This window comes from Canis lupus, chromosome 3 (genome assembly GCF_011100685.1).
Source record: "Canis lupus familiaris isolate Mischka breed German Shepherd chromosome 3, alternate assembly UU_Cfam_GSD_1.0, whole genome shotgun sequence".
Lineage (NCBI taxonomy): Eukaryota > Metazoa > Chordata > Mammalia > Carnivora > Canidae > Canis > Canis lupus.
The window spans coordinates 62,574,653-62,593,142 of NC_049224.1; the positions used below are offsets into that span (position 1 = coordinate 62,574,653).

General features: G+C 43.7%; 1 protein-coding gene across 6 annotated transcripts in view; it reads left to right on the forward strand.

The window, feature by feature from the left end:
- POLN (DNA polymerase nu) overlaps window positions 1-18,490 on the forward strand; it is a 156,234-nt gene that overhangs the window by 96,567 nt on the left and 41,177 nt on the right. For all 6 annotated transcript variants that reach the window (XM_038533251.1, XM_038533255.1, XM_038533254.1 and 3 more), the window contains one exon: window positions 768-882. In XM_038533251.1, the coding sequence (XP_038389179.1) occupies window positions 768-882 (115 nt within the window). The remainder of the gene's footprint in view (window positions 1-767; window positions 883-18,490) is intronic.

An 18,490-nucleotide genomic window follows, 5' to 3' on the forward strand; every position in this document is an offset into this window, starting at 1 on the left:
ATATTTACACAAAGGAAAGATTTCTTGTGCACAGTACATAAAAGCAGATTTGCTTGGAGGGTCCCTCGCCTTCTCTAGATCTCAGATGCCCCCACATGGTCCCACCTACTCTACCCTCCTATCTCCTCTCTGTCCTCATCACACTCATGCTTGGTGCTTTGCCCTGCTCTTTCCCTGCAGACATGCTGGCCTCCAGCGGGGCCAGTCCCACCCCACGCCTGCGTGAAACCTCTTTGCTAGATATTATCTCATTCCCTCCCTCACCTTCTCTGTGTATGGTGTACACGTGGGTGTATGCTGACCACCTACTCCCTCCTGAACCTCCTTTCTTGATCTGTCTTTTCCACTTCACTTCTCATCTCCTGACATACCAGATAACTCATGCACATTGTTTTCTGCTCCTAGAACATGGGCTCCATGAAGAGAGGCTGGTCTGTTTTGTTCACTGTCAAATCCCAAGCACACAGCCTGGCACACAGTACACAGTAGGCTTCTCTAAACTTGTGATGTACAGAATGAACAGATGAGTGCAGGTAGCCCACCCCAGAGGCATTGCTGGTCTCATAGAAGGCAGGACGAGTCTCTGAGACTTACAGACACAGGGATGGCCAGTGGCCCTGAGGCTAAAGGACCCTGGCAGATGGGTGGGGGATGTTGCTCTTGATGCTGCAGTGGGGGTGGGAGGTTGAGGGTGGACTGCAGCGTGGATGGCAATGACCAGGAACACTGTTGGTAGATTCACAATTAATGTGGACTCCATCTTACAGACTTTTCACAGATTGAATTGCGCATTCTTGCACATTTGTCTGGGGATCCGGAACTTTTGAAGTTATTCCGAGAATCTGGAAGAGATGATGTATTTTCTACATTGACTTCACAGTGGTAAGATACATGAGCTCATGATATTATCAGATCTGCAAGAATGCTGACATGATTTTAAAAGCCTGAAGTTATTCTAAGGCTGTTTTCATAAGAAGGAACCTATGTTTTTCTCTAATAGTTAACCTTTTGAAAAGAGGAGTGAGTAATTAGAATGCCAAGATTTCCCTAATTGTGAAAGAAACTATGGCTCTTCACCACCCAAAACGAAACCCATTGCTAGAGAATGTAATGGAGATATTGGAAGAATCCAAGATGGGAGTCCATGCTGCCTCCATGCGAGTGTGTGCAGCAGTGCTGGGCACAGGCGCTTCCTCTCCACACCCCACCCTGTCGGGCCAGAAGCACTTGAGGCTGCAAGGGACAGTCCCTGACGTGACTGCACTCAGAGAGGACTCGGAAGGCAGACAGCCTCAGGTTTTGTTAGCCAGTGTGGCAGTGTTCTCAAACACCTGTCCCTGTGCATTAGTGTTCTTAGGCTGTCAGCTTTTCTTTATCCTGGCTACGGGTCACCTGCTGCCTCTTGCGCAAAGTAGGCTAGAGAGGGGAGGAGTGGACTCTCCCTTCACACTGCCCTGACTAGTCAGAGGGCAGGAGTCCCGCCCAGGGCCCTGCTGCTGACAGCTCTTACACTGCCTTTCCAGGGCAAGGTTGTGCAGCTACAAGAAAGGCTGGCAACGGCCACTCTCTGGAACAAATAGACACAGTCACAACATCCACCAGGGCCAGGTGCACCACTGCCTGGAACTAAATCAGGATTCTGCCAAGAGGAAGAAGAGGCACCTGGTGGGTGACCTGCCAGGAAGGCCACTGCACCTGCTGTGTCCCCTCCTTCACAACTATAAATACCATCTTCCCTCCCAGCTCCTGCCTTTCCCCAGGCTGCACCTCCTTTGGGCCTCCTCACCCATCCCAACTTATTTTGACATCCAGTCACCCTCCGGAGTCAGCCTGGAGGCACCGCTCTATGAAGGCTGGCCCTCTGTGTTCTCCAGCTGCTACACTTCCCTCTGAGGAAGGAGCCCTGCGAGGGCAGGGCCATGTCCCCTCATCTGGCCCTGGTGCTGCAGGCCCCTCTCCACATTGGCCCCACAGGGCCACCAGGTGCTCTGGGTACACACCTCACTCAGGCCTTTCCTTCCTGGAGCGTCCCTGTGATTTACTCATTGTGTGACGCCTCAGCTTCCCTCGAGGACTTGCCCTCCCCATCACCAGCACGTATCTCTCCATTGTCTCTATCCTGCCTGCCCTGCTGGAATGTCAGCTTGTGGAGGGCAGAGCCAACTGGGTCTGTCCCCTGTGGTGCCCCATGAGAGATGGAGTCTCAGCGCGCATCTGTCGAAGAAATGAGGGAATGGCATGGGAGCCAAACAGTTCTGTTGGCCAGAAAGCATCTCCTCTCCAGAAATCAGACCCTGACCACAAGATTTACTTGAATCAAAAAAAAAAAAAAAATCAGGAAGAAGTATTCTTGTCAAGGTGACAAAGGAGGAAGGAAATTGATGTACACTGAGCTGGATTTTGAAGGGTGGTTGTGGGAATGAGGGTTATGATGGCATCCACAGGGGAAATAACAAAATCCGCAGACAAGCAGAGCATTTGGCCAGCGGGGCAGCATGTAGAGCACAGGGCAGGGCCATCGCCAGCTCCCAGGAGCTTGCTGTCCAGCCTTGGGCTGGAGGCCTCCTCGTGCCCCCTCCTTGTCCTAGGTGCTGACCTAGGGACCCAGCCCTCCTCCCAACACTGGCCACCCTGCTGGGAAGGACCCATCTCATGCTGAGACCTTGCAGAGCCATGGCCTAGGTTCCTTTCCTGCCAGCCGCTCCCTCCCAACTGCAATCTCAAGGCCCCCTCCCGCCTCCAGCCAGCCTCACCCTCCCCTGTGTGTGTAGCCTTCCTGTGAGTTCCACCTGGGATGCAGCCCAAACTCCCCTTCCACACCTCCTGCATGCCTTGGTGAGCAGTCATGGCCTGCTGGATGACCACGAGGTAAATGGAGGTATAACAGACCCCCGCCTCCCCAACGATCTCCATCAGCTGCCCGGAGTAGGCCTTACTGCTCCTGTCACTTCTCCCCTTCCTGGTTGCATGTTTCTAACTCTGGGTGATCCCACTCTCTGCTTGCCTATTGCCCACCCCAAGGTGCTGCAGGAAGCCATAAAATGGTGCATGAGTGAGTCTACCATAAATTTGAGTTATCTGACCTGAGAGGAACCCTGACAACCTCTACTCATCAGCTACCCTGAATGTTTTTAGACTTTCCACAAATGTCTACTCTTCTCTCTTAATCTTGAATGAGAACTTCACCTTTAACTTGAATGACAAAGAAGAGGGCCTCAAACATGAGCCCCTGAACTCCCTCTCTGCCTCAATGTCATTGTATGTCCTCCTCCCAGTTTTCAAAGGTTCGTGTCTCAAAAGAGGAGGAGGCATCCTCCATTGCTGAGATCAGGACTATATTGCACAACTCTAGGCAGTGCCATACATTAACACATCGGTGTGAATGGCACCTCCTAGCGTTGTGCAGTGCACAACCAGTACAACTTTACATGACAGTCCTCATGTGAATTTCTTTTATTTTCCATTTTTATTCTAGCATCGTTAAATTCTCCTTGTTGACTTCACCTTTTCCTCTACTGAAAACAACAACTGTCTAGGGTTGCCTTCAGGGAAATCATATTTTCAACCCCAATGGAGCCCTTAGTTACCATTTAGGTACAAAAGAAGTCTATACTTCTTGTTCTTTCTCGCTGCTGGATCATTATTGCTTTTTTTAATTAACTTTCACTTTACCTCCTTAGGCTTTTCTTCTTCTGATCTGAAGCTGGAAACTCCTGCCATCTAAGACACTGGCTACCTTTCTTCAGGGTGCCATTGGCTCTCAGGTCCATAGCCAGCACGAGCCTGCTCAGGCACTGCCCACCCACAGTCCTCTTCTCAGAGGCTCTGACGGGTCTGCAACTGACCTTGGGGGCCTCCATGTCCCGTGCTCTCTCCCAGCCCGCTGCTCCAGGGAGATGCCCTTCTCCTTAGTTCTCTCCATTGGCTCTTTTTTAAATTGACATATCACTTATGTACCATAAAATTCACCCCTTTAAGTGTACAATTCAGCAGTTTTTAGTACATTCACTAGATTTTGCAACCATCACCACCGCCTAATTCAAAAACGTTTCCATGTCTCCAGAGAGAAACTCCATCCCATCCTGTCACACACCCACCCCATGGAAATCACTAGTCTACTTTCTGACTTTCTATATTCTTCTGTTCTAGATTTTTCACATTAATGGAATCAAACAATATGTGGCCTCTTTCACCAGCTTTTTCACTGAACATAATATTTTTAAGATTCATTCTTGCGGTAGCAAATATCAATACTTCATTCCTTTTTTATGGCTGAATAATATTCCACTGTATGGGATCATGTATTTTATATATTTTGGTTTAAATAAGCAAATAATCTTCCATTTATTTACCCATTCACAGTTGATGGGCATTTGGGTAGTTTCCACCTGGCTATGAAGAATAATCCTGCTGTGAATATTCGCATACAAGGTTTTGTGTGGATATGTGTTTTCATTTCTAATGGATACCTAACAGAATTTCTGAGACATAGAATAATTCTGTATTTAACTTCTTTTTCATGTGGTAAGATACAATAACATAAAATTTGCCATCTTAACCATTTTTAAATGTACAATTCAGTAGCAACTATATTTAATTTTTTGAGGAATAAAATAGCAATGCCATTTTACAAACATGGCATGGCTTTCCAATTTATCCACATTCTCCCAAGTCCTTTTTATTATCTGTCCGTTTGGTTCCAGCCATCCTGGTGGGTGTGAGCTAGTGTCTCCCTGGGGTTCTGACTTACATTTTCTGATGACTGATGATTCTCAGCACCAATTTGTGTGCTTGCCATTCGTGCTTTATTCTTGCCTCTTTTCCCTCCTCTGTGCCTGGAACATGAATGCTCTCACCCAGCTTCTTCCCAGATGTCCTTTCTCATGTTTCACTCTCCTTCTGGTGAAGATATAACATAGAGTTTCTTAAGCAGGTCATAGATTGTTACACCCCTGCCCTCCTTCCACAGGTATGGAAAGCAAGGACAAGGAAGGAAATAATAAAGATAAGAACAGAAATAAATAAAATTGAAACTAGGGAAACAAAAGAGATGAATGAAACAAAAGCTGATTCTTTAAAAAACAATAAAATTGATAAACTGACAAAAATAAAAATAAGATACCAATCATCAATATCAGGAATGGAATAGAGGATATTAATACAGATCCCACAGGCATCAAAAGGACTTTAATAATAATAAACATAACTTTGTGCTCAAAAATCCAACAATTTAGGAGAAATGGACCAGTTTCTTGAAAACCATAAACTATCAAACCACAGCTAAGATGAACTAAGCAATCTGAATAGTCCTGTAATCATTAAAGAAATTGAATTTGTAATTTCTAACTTTCTGAAACATCAATCCCCAGACCCAGATAGTTTCCCTGGAGTATTTTACCAGACATTTAAAGAATTCACACCCAGTTGTATATTTTCTTCCAGAAAATAGAAAAGAAGGGAACACTTCCCAGTTCATTCTGTGAAGCCATTATTACCTGATGCTTAAACCAAAGAGAGTAAAAACTAAATAAGCAAACGAACAAAATATAGACCCACTATAGACCAATATCAATCACAAACTTAGGTGCCAAAATCCTCAACAAAATATCAGCAAGCAAAAAAAAAAAAAAATCAGCAAGCTGAATCCAACCAACAATGTCTAAAAATAATTATTCACCACATCCAAGTGGGATTTATTCCAGGCATGCAAGACTGGTTAAATATTTGAAAATCAATTAATGTAATCCACATGTGACTAAGCTAAATAATAAAAATAATGTGACTATATCTGTTGACCCAAACAAAGCATTTGACAAAATCCAACATCTATTCATGATAAAACTTCTCAGGAAATTAGAAAGAAAGAGGGATTCCCTCAACTTGATAAAGAGCATCTTCAAAAACAACCCTGCAGCTAATAGCACATTTATGGTGAAAGGCTGATGGCTTTCCCTCTAGATCAGGAACAGCTTGTTAGTACTGAATGTTGAAGCCCTCGCCACTAAATAAGGCAAGAAAAAGACGTAAATGGGATGCAGATTGGAGAGGAAGAAGTAAAACTGTCTCTGTTTGCAGATAACATGATTGTCTATATAGAAGTCCCAAACAACATACTAGAAAAGAATATTCTTAAACTTCTAGAACTAGTAAGTTCAGCAAGGTCACAAGACACAATATCAACATACAAAATCCAATTTCATTTCTATAAATGGACAACATGCAGAAAATCAAAATTAAAAACACAAGACCATTTAAAATCACTCCAAAGGGACTCCTGAGTGGCTCAGCAGTTGAGTGTCTGCCTTCGACTCAGAGCGTGATCCTGGAGTTCCAGGATTGAGTCCCACATCCGGCTCCTGCAGGGAGCCTGCTTCTCCCTGTGTCTCTGCCTCTCTCCCTATGTCTCTCATGAATATATAAATACATCAATACATCTTTCAAAAAATAAAATCACTCCAAAGATAATGGAGCCATATGCAGAGTATCCAAAGATAATGAAATGACTTAAGTACTCAGTTAACAAAGTATGTACAGGATCGGCATGTGTAAGATTACACAGTGCCAGTGAAAGTGGTCCAAGAGGCCCTAGTGCAGACACACTATGGGTATGGAATGGAAGACCCAACATAGTAAATGTGTCCAGTCTCCTTAGATTTATCCACAGACTTAATCCAAGTCCTATAAAAACCCAAAAAAGTGTTTTTGGAGACATCAATAAGCTTAATTTCAATTTTTGTGAAAAGGCACAGGCCCTGGAATGGCTAAAACAAATCTTGACAAAGAAGAAAGTGGGAGGAATCACTACCTGATACTAAGATACAATATGTAGTAATCAAGAGAGGGGGTGTTGGCAGACAGGAATGGAACAGAGAAGAGAAGCCAGAAATAGACCCACGCAAATATGCTCAACTGATTTTTGAAAAAGGTATGAAGTATCAGAGTAGTTCTCTTCAGATTCATGGTAAGCTGATAACCCATAAAGCTAACTTGAGAAATTCATGCCTACATTGGACACTGTGTATGTCTCCTCTGCATCTTATTAGCTTGTATTAGTTTTTGAGAGAACTTCAAAGATAAGAAGCTTTTAATATTTGCATGATGGTTGCCTCTAATTCCCCACACTTGTGACTTAGACTATAATTAGTTGCTGTGGAAATGATTTTTATGTTCCAAACAGAGGACTAAAATAACACATGGTAAAAAAGCCACAAGATCAAGTATACTCTTAAAAATGTTTGTTTCATGCAAATATCTTAGTGTTTGAAACCCAAAAAGCAAATGGGCAAGTTGATATTATATTCTGGAATCCTTAGTAATGTTTTCAAAGACCAACAATTTCCTTCAAAAGCCTTTAAGGATACATAGATTACATATAAAAAATGGAGACTTGGAATGAGTCTTAGAAATCCTCTGTAAAGCTGTGACTTGATCAATGAAAGCTTGAGACCCTGGGAACTGGGACCAGCCCATGGAGTCACATCAGAGGTAGGACAGATCTTAGAGCCGCTGCTGCCAGCTTAAGCATTTTCAAGTGCACATGGAAGACACCCATTCTGCACTGTGAGTCCAAGACAGGCTACCAGGCATCTCTCTATAACGTAATTGTTACCTATTTGCCCAGTTAGATGGTTTCCTAACAGTCTTACAAAATGCAGGTAAAAACCTTTCCTTATTGGCTGTGCATTCAATTCAACATTTTCAGAGTGAAACCTAATAATTTTTCACTGCAGAATATATTAATTTTTCTCCTGTTTAAGACTTTCTGGGGGTGCTTTTCTGAGATATTCTCTCATAAGGCAAGCGTGGTAGAGTTGTGGGCTGCTTCCCCTCTCTAGGGGACAATGGTGCTTCTCTACCCAGCAGATGTCAGACTTGGGCCTATGACTTGCTCTGGCCAACAAAATATAAGCAAAAGTAACATGTGTCACTTCTAAGCCGAAGTTTTAAGAAATTGCACATTGCAATTGATAGGCAATTGCAACATTGATAGGCCTCTCCATTGTCCTGCATTATAGTTGTAGCAAAATGTAGTGAAGATGAAAGATTAACTATTCTTGGTGTAGGCAGTAAGATTTTGGAGCAATTTATTATGGCAGCATCACTTGGCCTATCATAGTATCTCTAGGACTTGGTGCCAGAAGTGAGAGGTTGTATAACGAATCCTAAAACATGTAGCACTGGCTTCACGGAGGGGTGGTAGTAATGAGGAGACATCTGTTGAAGGCTGGAGGATGGCATTTGGTAAATGGTATAACATTTGGTGAAATTGTCTTTTGTGATAATTTGTGAGGCAAATAATACCCTAAAGAGCTGTGGCTTTAGGCAGAGTGGATCAGCAGAACACTAGAAAATGCTCTGGTTGGTCTTATCTGTATGTGACAAAGTACTGTAAGAAACCAACTCAGGAAAGAATTGGCCAGTGTACAAGTAGGCATGAAAGAGAATAGAAATTCCAGAAAATTGGAGTCTTATGCATTTGAATATAGAAATGATTTTCATCTCCAACCAGTAAAGATTAATCTGAAAAAGTTTTGAGCAACAAAGGCCAATTGAAACACCACCTTTAACAAATTAAAGGTGTGGTCTTAATGTCCACTGTTAATGTCTCTGAAAGATTCAAGATGGCACCCATAAATTTTTAGTTAGACCACATAGCTCCAGAAAAAAAGACTAGAGGTGACTTTTCTACAAACTCCTGAGAAACTCAGGGGACCTGCAGTAAAGTCTAGAGAAAGGATACACCTCCAAGAGAATTATGGATAGGTCTGTTGGCACATGGAGCTGAATGAAGTCAAATGGAACTGATTAGGTTTCTGAGAGTTTACTTCCCAATGGATCACCAGTCTGGACTAAAAGAGGTGATGATTGTTTGAGACTTAACCCCTTGGACTCCACATCTTTTACAGGAAGAAGCAGTCTGGAATAGATGCCCCAGGAAAGGAACATTTTATAGTGCCCTCTTACATGTAGCCAAGAAATATAATGGAAAAGGAAATCCCAGGAAATAATGAATAAAAGGCCATGGAGAGCAATAGACTAGGAATATACTCCTGAGGAACAGATTCAGGGCCTAATCAAGGACCCTCTCTCACTGCCAGAGGAGGGCTCCCTCAGCATCTACCCAACGAGAATGCTGTGGACCACTGACTGTCATGTGTCTCACATTCTTCCCCCTTTCCAGAAGGGTGTGTTTGTGTGGTCATCCTGTCCTGCCCAACAGCTGTACCTCACCAGTGTGCCAGGAAAGAGCCTTGACTTTTTACTCCAATTGGCCTGTGGACCAAGAGGAGCCACACAGAGACCTGGTATAAAGATGATCACAAAATCCTAATGCCCTGCCCAGATGGGACTCTGAATTGCCACTGTTGGCAAGGGGGAGAAAAGCAAATATGTGTGACCAGAAGGGTGGACTGTGATATGATGTATGATTATTCAAAAATATTTGGAAGAGTACACTTCCTCACCCATTGACTCAGGCTTGGATATGTGACTTGCTTCAGCCAGTGGCATGTGAATGGAAGTGTTTGTCACCACTGGGTCACATGTGGTTCTCCAGACTCTCTTCTTCCTCTAGCATGACAACCATCACTGTTCCAGATACAGGCTGGGCTATACTCCTGAATCACATGATGTGGATCGCATGGGACAGAAGCCCAGCTGACCTGTGATGGACATGCTGTATGAACAACAACCAGCCCTTGTCCATGGAAAAGGAACATAGCCTCACTTGTCCTTGCCACACAGCAAAGGTGCAACCATTTGTTTTTCTACAATTCAGGTATGTCTCCATTAAATATGAAATCAAATCCCACATTCTACCTGCTTTATTAATGAGTTTAGGCATCAGTAATCTCTGAGTAAGCAGACTAGTGTTGCAGAGAATTATATGTGTGTTCTGGGCACTCCAGGCTGACTTTCTGTGACCACCTGAGATGTTCTATGCCTAGAAGGCCAAGAACAACTCAGTGGGTTACCACTAACAGTGCTGAAGAACCTCCTTGTAGCCTTGTGGTTTAGGTTCCTGGATCACACTGCCATATGATGGAGGAGACAAGTTTATAGGCCACTACCCTGGAAAGTTAGCATGACCTCTTCTTCGCCTTTCTTCTGATGTACACCCCATCTTGTACTGGATTAGATGTCCTAATACATGGCTGTCTTAGTGGGTCTGTTTTTTAAATTATAATTTATGAGAACATTAAAGGATGAATTTCTAGTTAAGATGTTAAAAAAAGAATCACAAGAGACTGTTACTCTAACCCTAACAAAAAAATCAAATAAATTACAAAATTAGGAAAAAAATTACAAAATTAGTTTTTCTAAATTTACCAGATAACTGAGGATACAACTAAGTAAACAGAACTCCAGACAGTGATGAGCCCTTCACAGAAAAGAAGAAACTCATGGCTTCTCTCATCACCAATGGAGAGCCAGCAGAGGAGGATTCTGTCTTATAGAGGGGAGGAAGAGACCAGCTAAGCTTAATTACATGTGAACTGGTGTCACAGAATTCTAAAGAGCCCCAGCTACAGATACCATCATTTATCAACTCTTTCCCATGAGTATCTCCAGGGGCAGATACCAAAGCTAAGGACAGGGCAGGGCAGCTGAAAGTAGTCAACCCATGCATCCCTGGCCTTTAGCTGCCAAGGGCTGGGTTTACAACAGAAGCCTGAGAGAACCCACAGCCCCATGGCCAGCACTCTGGAACAGGAATGCTCTCCCACAGTGCAGAAAGCTGGGTGAGACTGAAGGACAAAGTGAACTTCCTAGCAACCCAAAAAGCTGGCAGCTGGTTGGTAACACAAAGGGAGATCTCCTATGATCTGAAACACTGACAGTGTAACTGTAAGATACCAAGGAATCTTGACAATTGTGCAGGTTCTCAGACTGCAGACCCCATAGAAGGGAAATTTCTGATCCCACTTTCAAAACATTAGAAGCCAGTAGTGAACTGAATCAAACCAAAGTTGCAATAAAGTCCAAACCCAGCCCAACAACAGATTAAATTGACTTTGCTCCCAGCTCTAGTGACCTGACATAAAAAATGGTGTGTCCTTTTTAGGAAGTAAATATTTACTTCAGTCTCTACTCTCCTTTTATGCAAATAACTTTTAAAAATTTAAGACCAAGGAAGTAAGAAAATGTGACTTATGACCAAGAAAGTGAGCCCTAATCTAAGTTAACCAAAGAGATGGCCCAGATGTTGGAAGTATCAGAAGAGATTTTTTTTTATTTTATTTATTTATTCATGAGAGATACAGAGGGAGAGAGGGAGAGAGGCAGAGACACAGGCAGTGGAGATAACCAGGCTCCATGCAGGGAGCCCAACGTGGGACTTGATCCTGGGTCTCCAGGATCAGGCCCTGGGCTGAAGATGGTGCTAAACAGCTGAGCCACCTGGGCTGCTCAGAAGAGATTTTTTTTTTTTAATTATAAAAATGCCAAAGCATCTAAATGAACAAGTAGACAGTATGTGTTAAGAGATGGTTAATTTTAATAGAGATGTGAAAATAGAAAGGACTCAAACAGAATTGTAAAAGATGAAAAATATGTCAAGACCAATCCACCAGATACCTTCACAGCAGACTGGACCAATTGTAGGAAAGAGCCATCAACTTGAAGACAGGCCAGTAGGAGGTGTACCAAATGAAATACAAAGAGGAAAAAAGTTAAAAACCATCCAATCAACCAGAGTGTCCAAGATATGTGAGACAAAATAGTGGTTTAACCTATGTACATTTGGCATCTTGTGAGGAGAACAGAGAGAATGGAATTTTTTAAATGTTTGAATGTAAAGTAGCTGACAACTTTCCCAAATTGATTAAAGATATCAATCTGCATATCCAGAAAACTCAAGTCCCTACTAAGTTAAACACCAAGAAGACCACATATTAGACATGTTAAAGTCAAACTCACAAACACCAAAGATCAAGAGAAAACCCTGAAAGCCTCAGAGGGAAAAAGAATGGTATGTATCACAGATGACTTTTCCCAGAAATAGCAGAGACCGGAGAACAAAGGAATAACATCTTTGCCATGCTTAAAGAACCCATCTAGATTCCTGAATCCAGAAAATTATCTTCCAAAAGTGAAGACAAAATAAAGATAACTTTAGATTTACGAAATCCAAACGAACATGTCTTAGTAGACCTGCACTACTTGGAATGCCAAAAGCAGCTCTTCAGGCTGGAGAGAAACAAGGCCACTGGACCTGGAGCTCCAGGCAGGAATAAAGAACACCAGTGATGGTGAGGAGAGGTAGAATAATGTGCTTGGCTTCATTTTACATAGTTTACTTTATATATATTTTTAGTTCTATAGCCAACTTCTATATGGTTTTGAATCCTTGAAAAGACTTTAAACAGTTTTTTTTAAGTTTATAGCATAGAAATAAAATATAAGACATAGTAAGTACAATGGGCAGGAAGGGGAGAACATGGAATTACATTATTGCAAGGTTCTCACACTGTCCCTGACACACTGTAGTAGTATCTAAAGGCAGACTATGATGACTTGAAAATGCATGTTATAATTTCTAGGACAACCCGCAAAACAATACCTACACAAGTCAGTGCAGGAGATAAAATGGGATATTAAAAATATGATTAGGGATGCCTGGCGGCTCAGTCAGTGAAGCTTCTACCTTCGGCTCAGGTCATGATTTCAGGGTCCTGGGATCAAGCCTCACGTTAAGGTCCCTATTCAGCAGCTAAGCTTGTTTCTCTCTATCCTCCTTGCTACTTGAACTCACTCTCTCTCTCTCTCTTTCTCAAATGAATAAATAAAATATTTAAAAATAAAACTATGTGATTCACCCAAAAGAATTCAAGAAAGGAGGGACTGAGAACAAGATGTAAATAAAACTAAAATACCAAGATGGGAAGTTTAAGCTGCCAAACAAAGAGCATTACTAGAAATAAAGAGAAACGTTTAATGAGGATAAAAGATAGATTCATCAAGAAGGTATAGCCATCCTGCACCTGAATGCACCTAATAAGAGAACTTTAAAAAGCTTGAAGCAAGAATCGACAGAACTAGAGAAAGAAACTGAATGTATGTTTTACTTATTCAATCACTGAAACAGCCCTTGCTTTTCCCAAAGTGAAATGTATTTTTAAGTGAAGTCCAATAAATGTGTAATTAAGATGTCATATTATTACTCTTTTAGGATACATTTTATGGCACTGATTTCAAGATATATGCATCATTAAACATCTGATTACCACACATTATTATTTTTTCCTGGACTCAGTGTAGTGCTTCCGTAAGAACGTTCTGCTGTGATGAAGGATTACAGAAAAGGCTCCTCTCATGATTACTTCTGCTTCAGAGGGTTTGTTCTTTTCTTTCTTCCTATCAACTCATTTTCTCCTAAATGATATTGTTTGATCTTCCAGACTCATCTATTAAGAGGTTGATTGGTTCTCTGGCATATTTAATTCCTTCCAATATTCCTACAAGCATTGGCATTTTTTTAAAGATTTTATTATTTATTTGGCAGAGAGAAAGAGAGCATAAGCTAGGGGAGGGCAGTGCAAGAAGCAGACTCCCTGCCAAGCAGGGAGCTGGATGCAGGACTCCATCCCAGAACCCTGAGATCATGACCTGAGTCAAAGGCAGATGCTTCATTGAATGAGCCACCCCGGTGCCCCTAAGCATTGGCAATTTTTAAGTAATTCAATGTTTTATTGGTGCTCAGAGCTTCCTAGTGTTACATGTTCTCCAAAACATCACAGGAGTGACACATGCAGGTTAATAAACCCAGCAAGATAGCCAAGTCCTGTTGATGAGCAGAATCATCTCCAGTGGGAGTAGGTTAACTGCTTCTTGTCAAAGAAGAAAATGGTTTTACATGCCTGATGACCATGGTCATTTTGCTGCTTTCCCACTGAGGCACTGAAGACTAGTGCTGCATACAGAGGGGGCACCAGCCAAAGGAAGGAGTAAATGTCAGACACAAACTGCACCAGGGGCATCCCTGTCAGCCGCAGCCCACCTCCAGAGTTTGGGCAATACAGAGTCACAATGCATGCCTTGCAGGGAGAAAACTAGGAGGGAAGAATTGGGATACTATTACCTTAAGAGTATTCTTAAATTTTAATGGATTTCAGTACATATAATGCAATGAGTAATTTATTCTGGAGCCCTAATAGAGATTTAAAGAAAAAGTTGGCCGAACTTGCTTTTGTTTTGACTGCCTGTGCGTGTCCTCTCTTCTGTGCCCAGATTTCTGGTGCTCTTTCTTCTCTGCTTTCTATTCCTTTAACAATCAAATATCTTTCCCCGAGTCTTACTCTACACTATATGCCATGCATTGATTTAAAGACATCTCATTTAATACCAATGAATACCTGTGATAGTATTATTCCCCCATCTTTTGGAGAAACTGAGGCTGGAGTTATTTTAGTAATTTGGACAAAGTCACACAGTCGCTGCCTAAGCCCCGTGATCCATATTCAGTGGCTCTTAACTCTTGGGGCTTTAGGGAATAAATGCCCCACTCCTCTTCTTTAGCCTCCTGACAGGGCCTCCATTGGGATTTTCAGTTGAAGAGGAGACCATTTCCAGAGATGTAGCAGGGGCAGGCCCTGTGCATCAGCCCCAGTGGGCTTGCTTGGAAGAGCAAGTCCCAGGATCTAGGCAGTCTTCCTGGAGATGGAGATGGAATCTAGAAGGTCACAGATGCAGCCAGGGCCAAAGCTCCCCCAAGAGGAGCAGGAACACTCAATTTCTCACTCTGGGATCTGCCAGGGCAAAGGTAGAGGGCACCAGGGTCCAATCCCTCAGGACACGGGCCGGCATGGGGATTCAGGGAGGTAGAAGTGGGAGATGCCATGCAGAAACTCACAGAGAATGACGTCAGGGGAATGGACTCCAAACACCACCAGCTTCATTATGATGAAGCTGGAGTGGAAAGCATGGTTTGCAATGTGGTCAGATGGACCACTCCTACCTGCCCCTAAATTGGACCTAGCCCCATTCTGCAGACGTTGCCCAGCGAGGGCAGGGCTCGCCACATGGAAAGACAGACGGTGCATCTGAGCTAGAGCTGAGCAGGGTCATTCCTCCAGAATTCAGCAGTCAGCCAGGGAATGACAAGAGAGCAAGTGCGCCAGGGACCCTGCACTTTCTGCCTCCCACTGAAAGTATTCTTGACACTTTATCTGGGGTCCTCTTCCCATCATCCACATGTTCCCAGGATGCCCTCCTCCCTTTCCCGGTTCCATTTGGGCTCTAGGTCCAGCTGTGCCATTGGCTACTAGTGATCTGGTATTTCTTCATTTATAAAATGGGAATAAGGACACCTACCTCCCAAGATGATCCCATTCATCTACTCAACAAATAAGTGAACATCAGTCCTATGTTGAAACAGCCATGAAGACAGGTCGTTGGTGGGGAAGATGGACCTTATGCAATACAACTGAATATTTCATCACATTTTATAAAAGGTCATAAAAGAGAAGTACAGGTGCAAGGAGGGCATTGAACAGTGTCCTGTCCTAGCCTGTGGTCAGAAAGGCTTACATGAAAGGAGTATACTGAGCACTCAAGCAAGAAGATGGAATACAGAGGGATACAGTAGAGAAGGGAGGGTGGCTTACAAGGCAGAGGCAGCAAAGTCACCAGCCCTTTGGTGTGGAAGGCGAAGCCCAGGTGCCCACAGTGTGGGAGCCTCCGGACATGGCAGCCATATCAGAGTGCCTCTTGGGGTTGAGCCCAGGCCAGCAGCTCTAGTTCTTGATGGCAATCCATGCCTGCGCACCCCTACCCCCCAGACTGTCCCACAGACATTTAAAACCCAGCATGGCTGGAAGAGTTCTGCACCGGGTTCCAGTCCCAGCAGTAGGTGTGGGCTTCCTCCCTCCCCAAACCCTGGTTCCATGCTGGTGATTCCTGGTACCCTGAGTTCTGTAACCTCAGTTCGAGCCTTTCTTACTGCCCACACCTACTGCTGTAGGAACTGCCCATCACCTCCACCCCACTGCCTCCACCTTATCTCACTAGGATGTGGTCAGACCGTGTGACCCCTCTGGACCTTCTCTGGCTGATAGTGTTCACCCTCTGCAAGCCAGCAAACCACGGCAGGCTCCCCTGTGAGAGTCAAGAGCAAGATAAGCTGCTGTTGCAGCTACCATTCACTACTGATCTGGTTGATGTCATACAGAGAGAAGCGTAACAACTGGAAGGAAGGAGGAAAAAGATCGTTCTGTGAAGACAGTGGCGTGATTGCCTGTCTAGGAAGCCAACAGAATCAACCAAAAGAAAACCCTGCATACCAGGACCTGGAGAAGACTGGGTGCAAATGAGTACACAGAAAATGCCTCCCAGTAAACAATCACTTACAAGACACAATGGAGGAAAAGATGCACAGAGAAAGATACAACTATGATAAGCTTAACAAAACTGTGCAAGATCTAGATAAAAAATAATTAAAATTTCAGAAGATAGGAAATTGCAATTTTGTAAAGATGTCTTCTCTGTACATCAATGCATAAAATGTAGACATGTCCAAGTAAATATGCCAAAAAAGCCAATAGGATTTTTTTAGTATAACTAGACAAACCTGTATTTTGTGATGCAAAAATACTGCATAATAACCATGAAAATAATGTTAAAGATGAACAGTAAGGAGGACTAGGTCCTACCAGATATTAAAACATAAAGCCATAGTTACTAAAACATATGGTGACAAAATGGAATAGATCAATAGAAGAAAATGGGGTCCAAAAATAGACGCACATACAGATATAAATTAAAAGAGGTACTAATTTAAGTGAATGATTTGTTCAATAATCCTGTGACAGAGCTGTGGGTTTTATCGAGCTGGTGCCACATGTCCTGGAAGAGGAAGACCACAGTAACATTCTTATTCAGCAGTGGAGCCTTGTGTTTACTCGGACCATGTTCATGTCATTGCTGGGCAACACAAAGGTCAAATAGGATGACAACCTATCAGAATTACAGGGGCCTGTTGTGATGACCCCCTGCCCAGAAAATGGCATAGATTCTGAAGCCTGGGAGCTCTGCAAGCGTTCCTGGGAGGTCTGAAAGGAGGGCTCAGGGAAGGATATCCACCCAGTTTTCACATTTGTGGGAAGCCAAGAAGGGTGTTCATGTGGACTTCTCTTTGTGAGATTTTTTCAAATTAGGTCTTGAAGATGTTTCTTCCTCCAAAGCTGCAAGGCAGAGGGAACATCTCCTTCATTTATTTCTTAGAATTTCTTTTTAACTATGAAGACTTGCATATTTAAGGCCAACCTCTGTAATTTCTTTAGGTAGCATTATAAACCAAAAGCAGATGCACAGAGATGACCTTGGCTGAGGAAATGAAGATCCCAAGAAGGAATTGAGAAAGCAAGAATGAAGTGCACAGCAGTGCTGTGCTTTCTTCCAGGGTGTCCCTGCGAGCTAGGACCGAGTGGGCCACCGGGTTCAGCAGTAGGAGGGCCAGCATCAGAGCTGGCTTTGGAGCACTAGGGGGCACAGAACTCGGGTGTCCTAGGGCTCTGCTGACCCGCAGTTGTCTGTCCACAGTTCAGAGTGGGGCCGTGCCAGTTTGCTTAGGGCCCCGCCCTGCCCCCTGCTCAGTGAGCAGAGATGTCAGCCTGCAGATCTCCCCTAACAACAAAACATTGAGGACACGTCCAGAGTGGTAGAGGTAAAGGTAGAGGTAGAGCTCGAGGCCATCCATTTTGTTGAGAATCCTCTGGTTGGTTTTCCCCCTCCTCTTCATCTGTCTGGAAGAGTACATGCCTGTCCAGACTCACACTGAATGTACTTGGGGGTGGGTGCTGGCTGGGAAGTCAGAGAGGGCACTCCGCCATTCTGTGCATAATGCTGAATTCACACCCCTGTGTTCAAGCCCCGTTTCTCCCCTACTTTGGGCTGCACCTGTACTCCCAGCCCCCGAGCCTCCCCTGGCTGCTCCATGCTGTGGCTCCCTCACAGATGTCACCCCCAGCTTTCCCCCTACCTCCACCATCTTTTATGAACATGCAGAAATGAAATCCGTTGCTACTGGTAGCTCCTCTCCTGTTCTTTCTTATAGATTATTTTAATTCCTTTGCTTTCTTTTAGTGGAACCTCAGGAGGGAGCAGATATAGATGTATATCACTAACCTGCCATGTTTAACTAGAAGCCTATGGATTGGTGGGTCGGCTTTCAACAAGGAAGCATAGGCATTTCACTGTGCCTGCTGAGCAGAGAAGAGGCTGTAGAGCAGAGAGGCCATATGAGGGATAACGGGCTTGAATCAGGGAGAAGTAAGTAGAGGTGGAAGAGCCAGCAGGAAAGGAGTTAGTAATATTTAGGATGTGGGGAGCAGAAGAAGTTGGGGTGAGTTAGACCTGAGCGGGTGGTGACAGGTGGTGAGAAGGGGATGCAGTGGGAGGAAGCAAGAGTCTAGTCCTGACCCTGTGGAATATGAGAGTCTCCACCACATCCACGGGGAGTACCCAATGGTAAGTTCATGACTGAGCTCAGAAG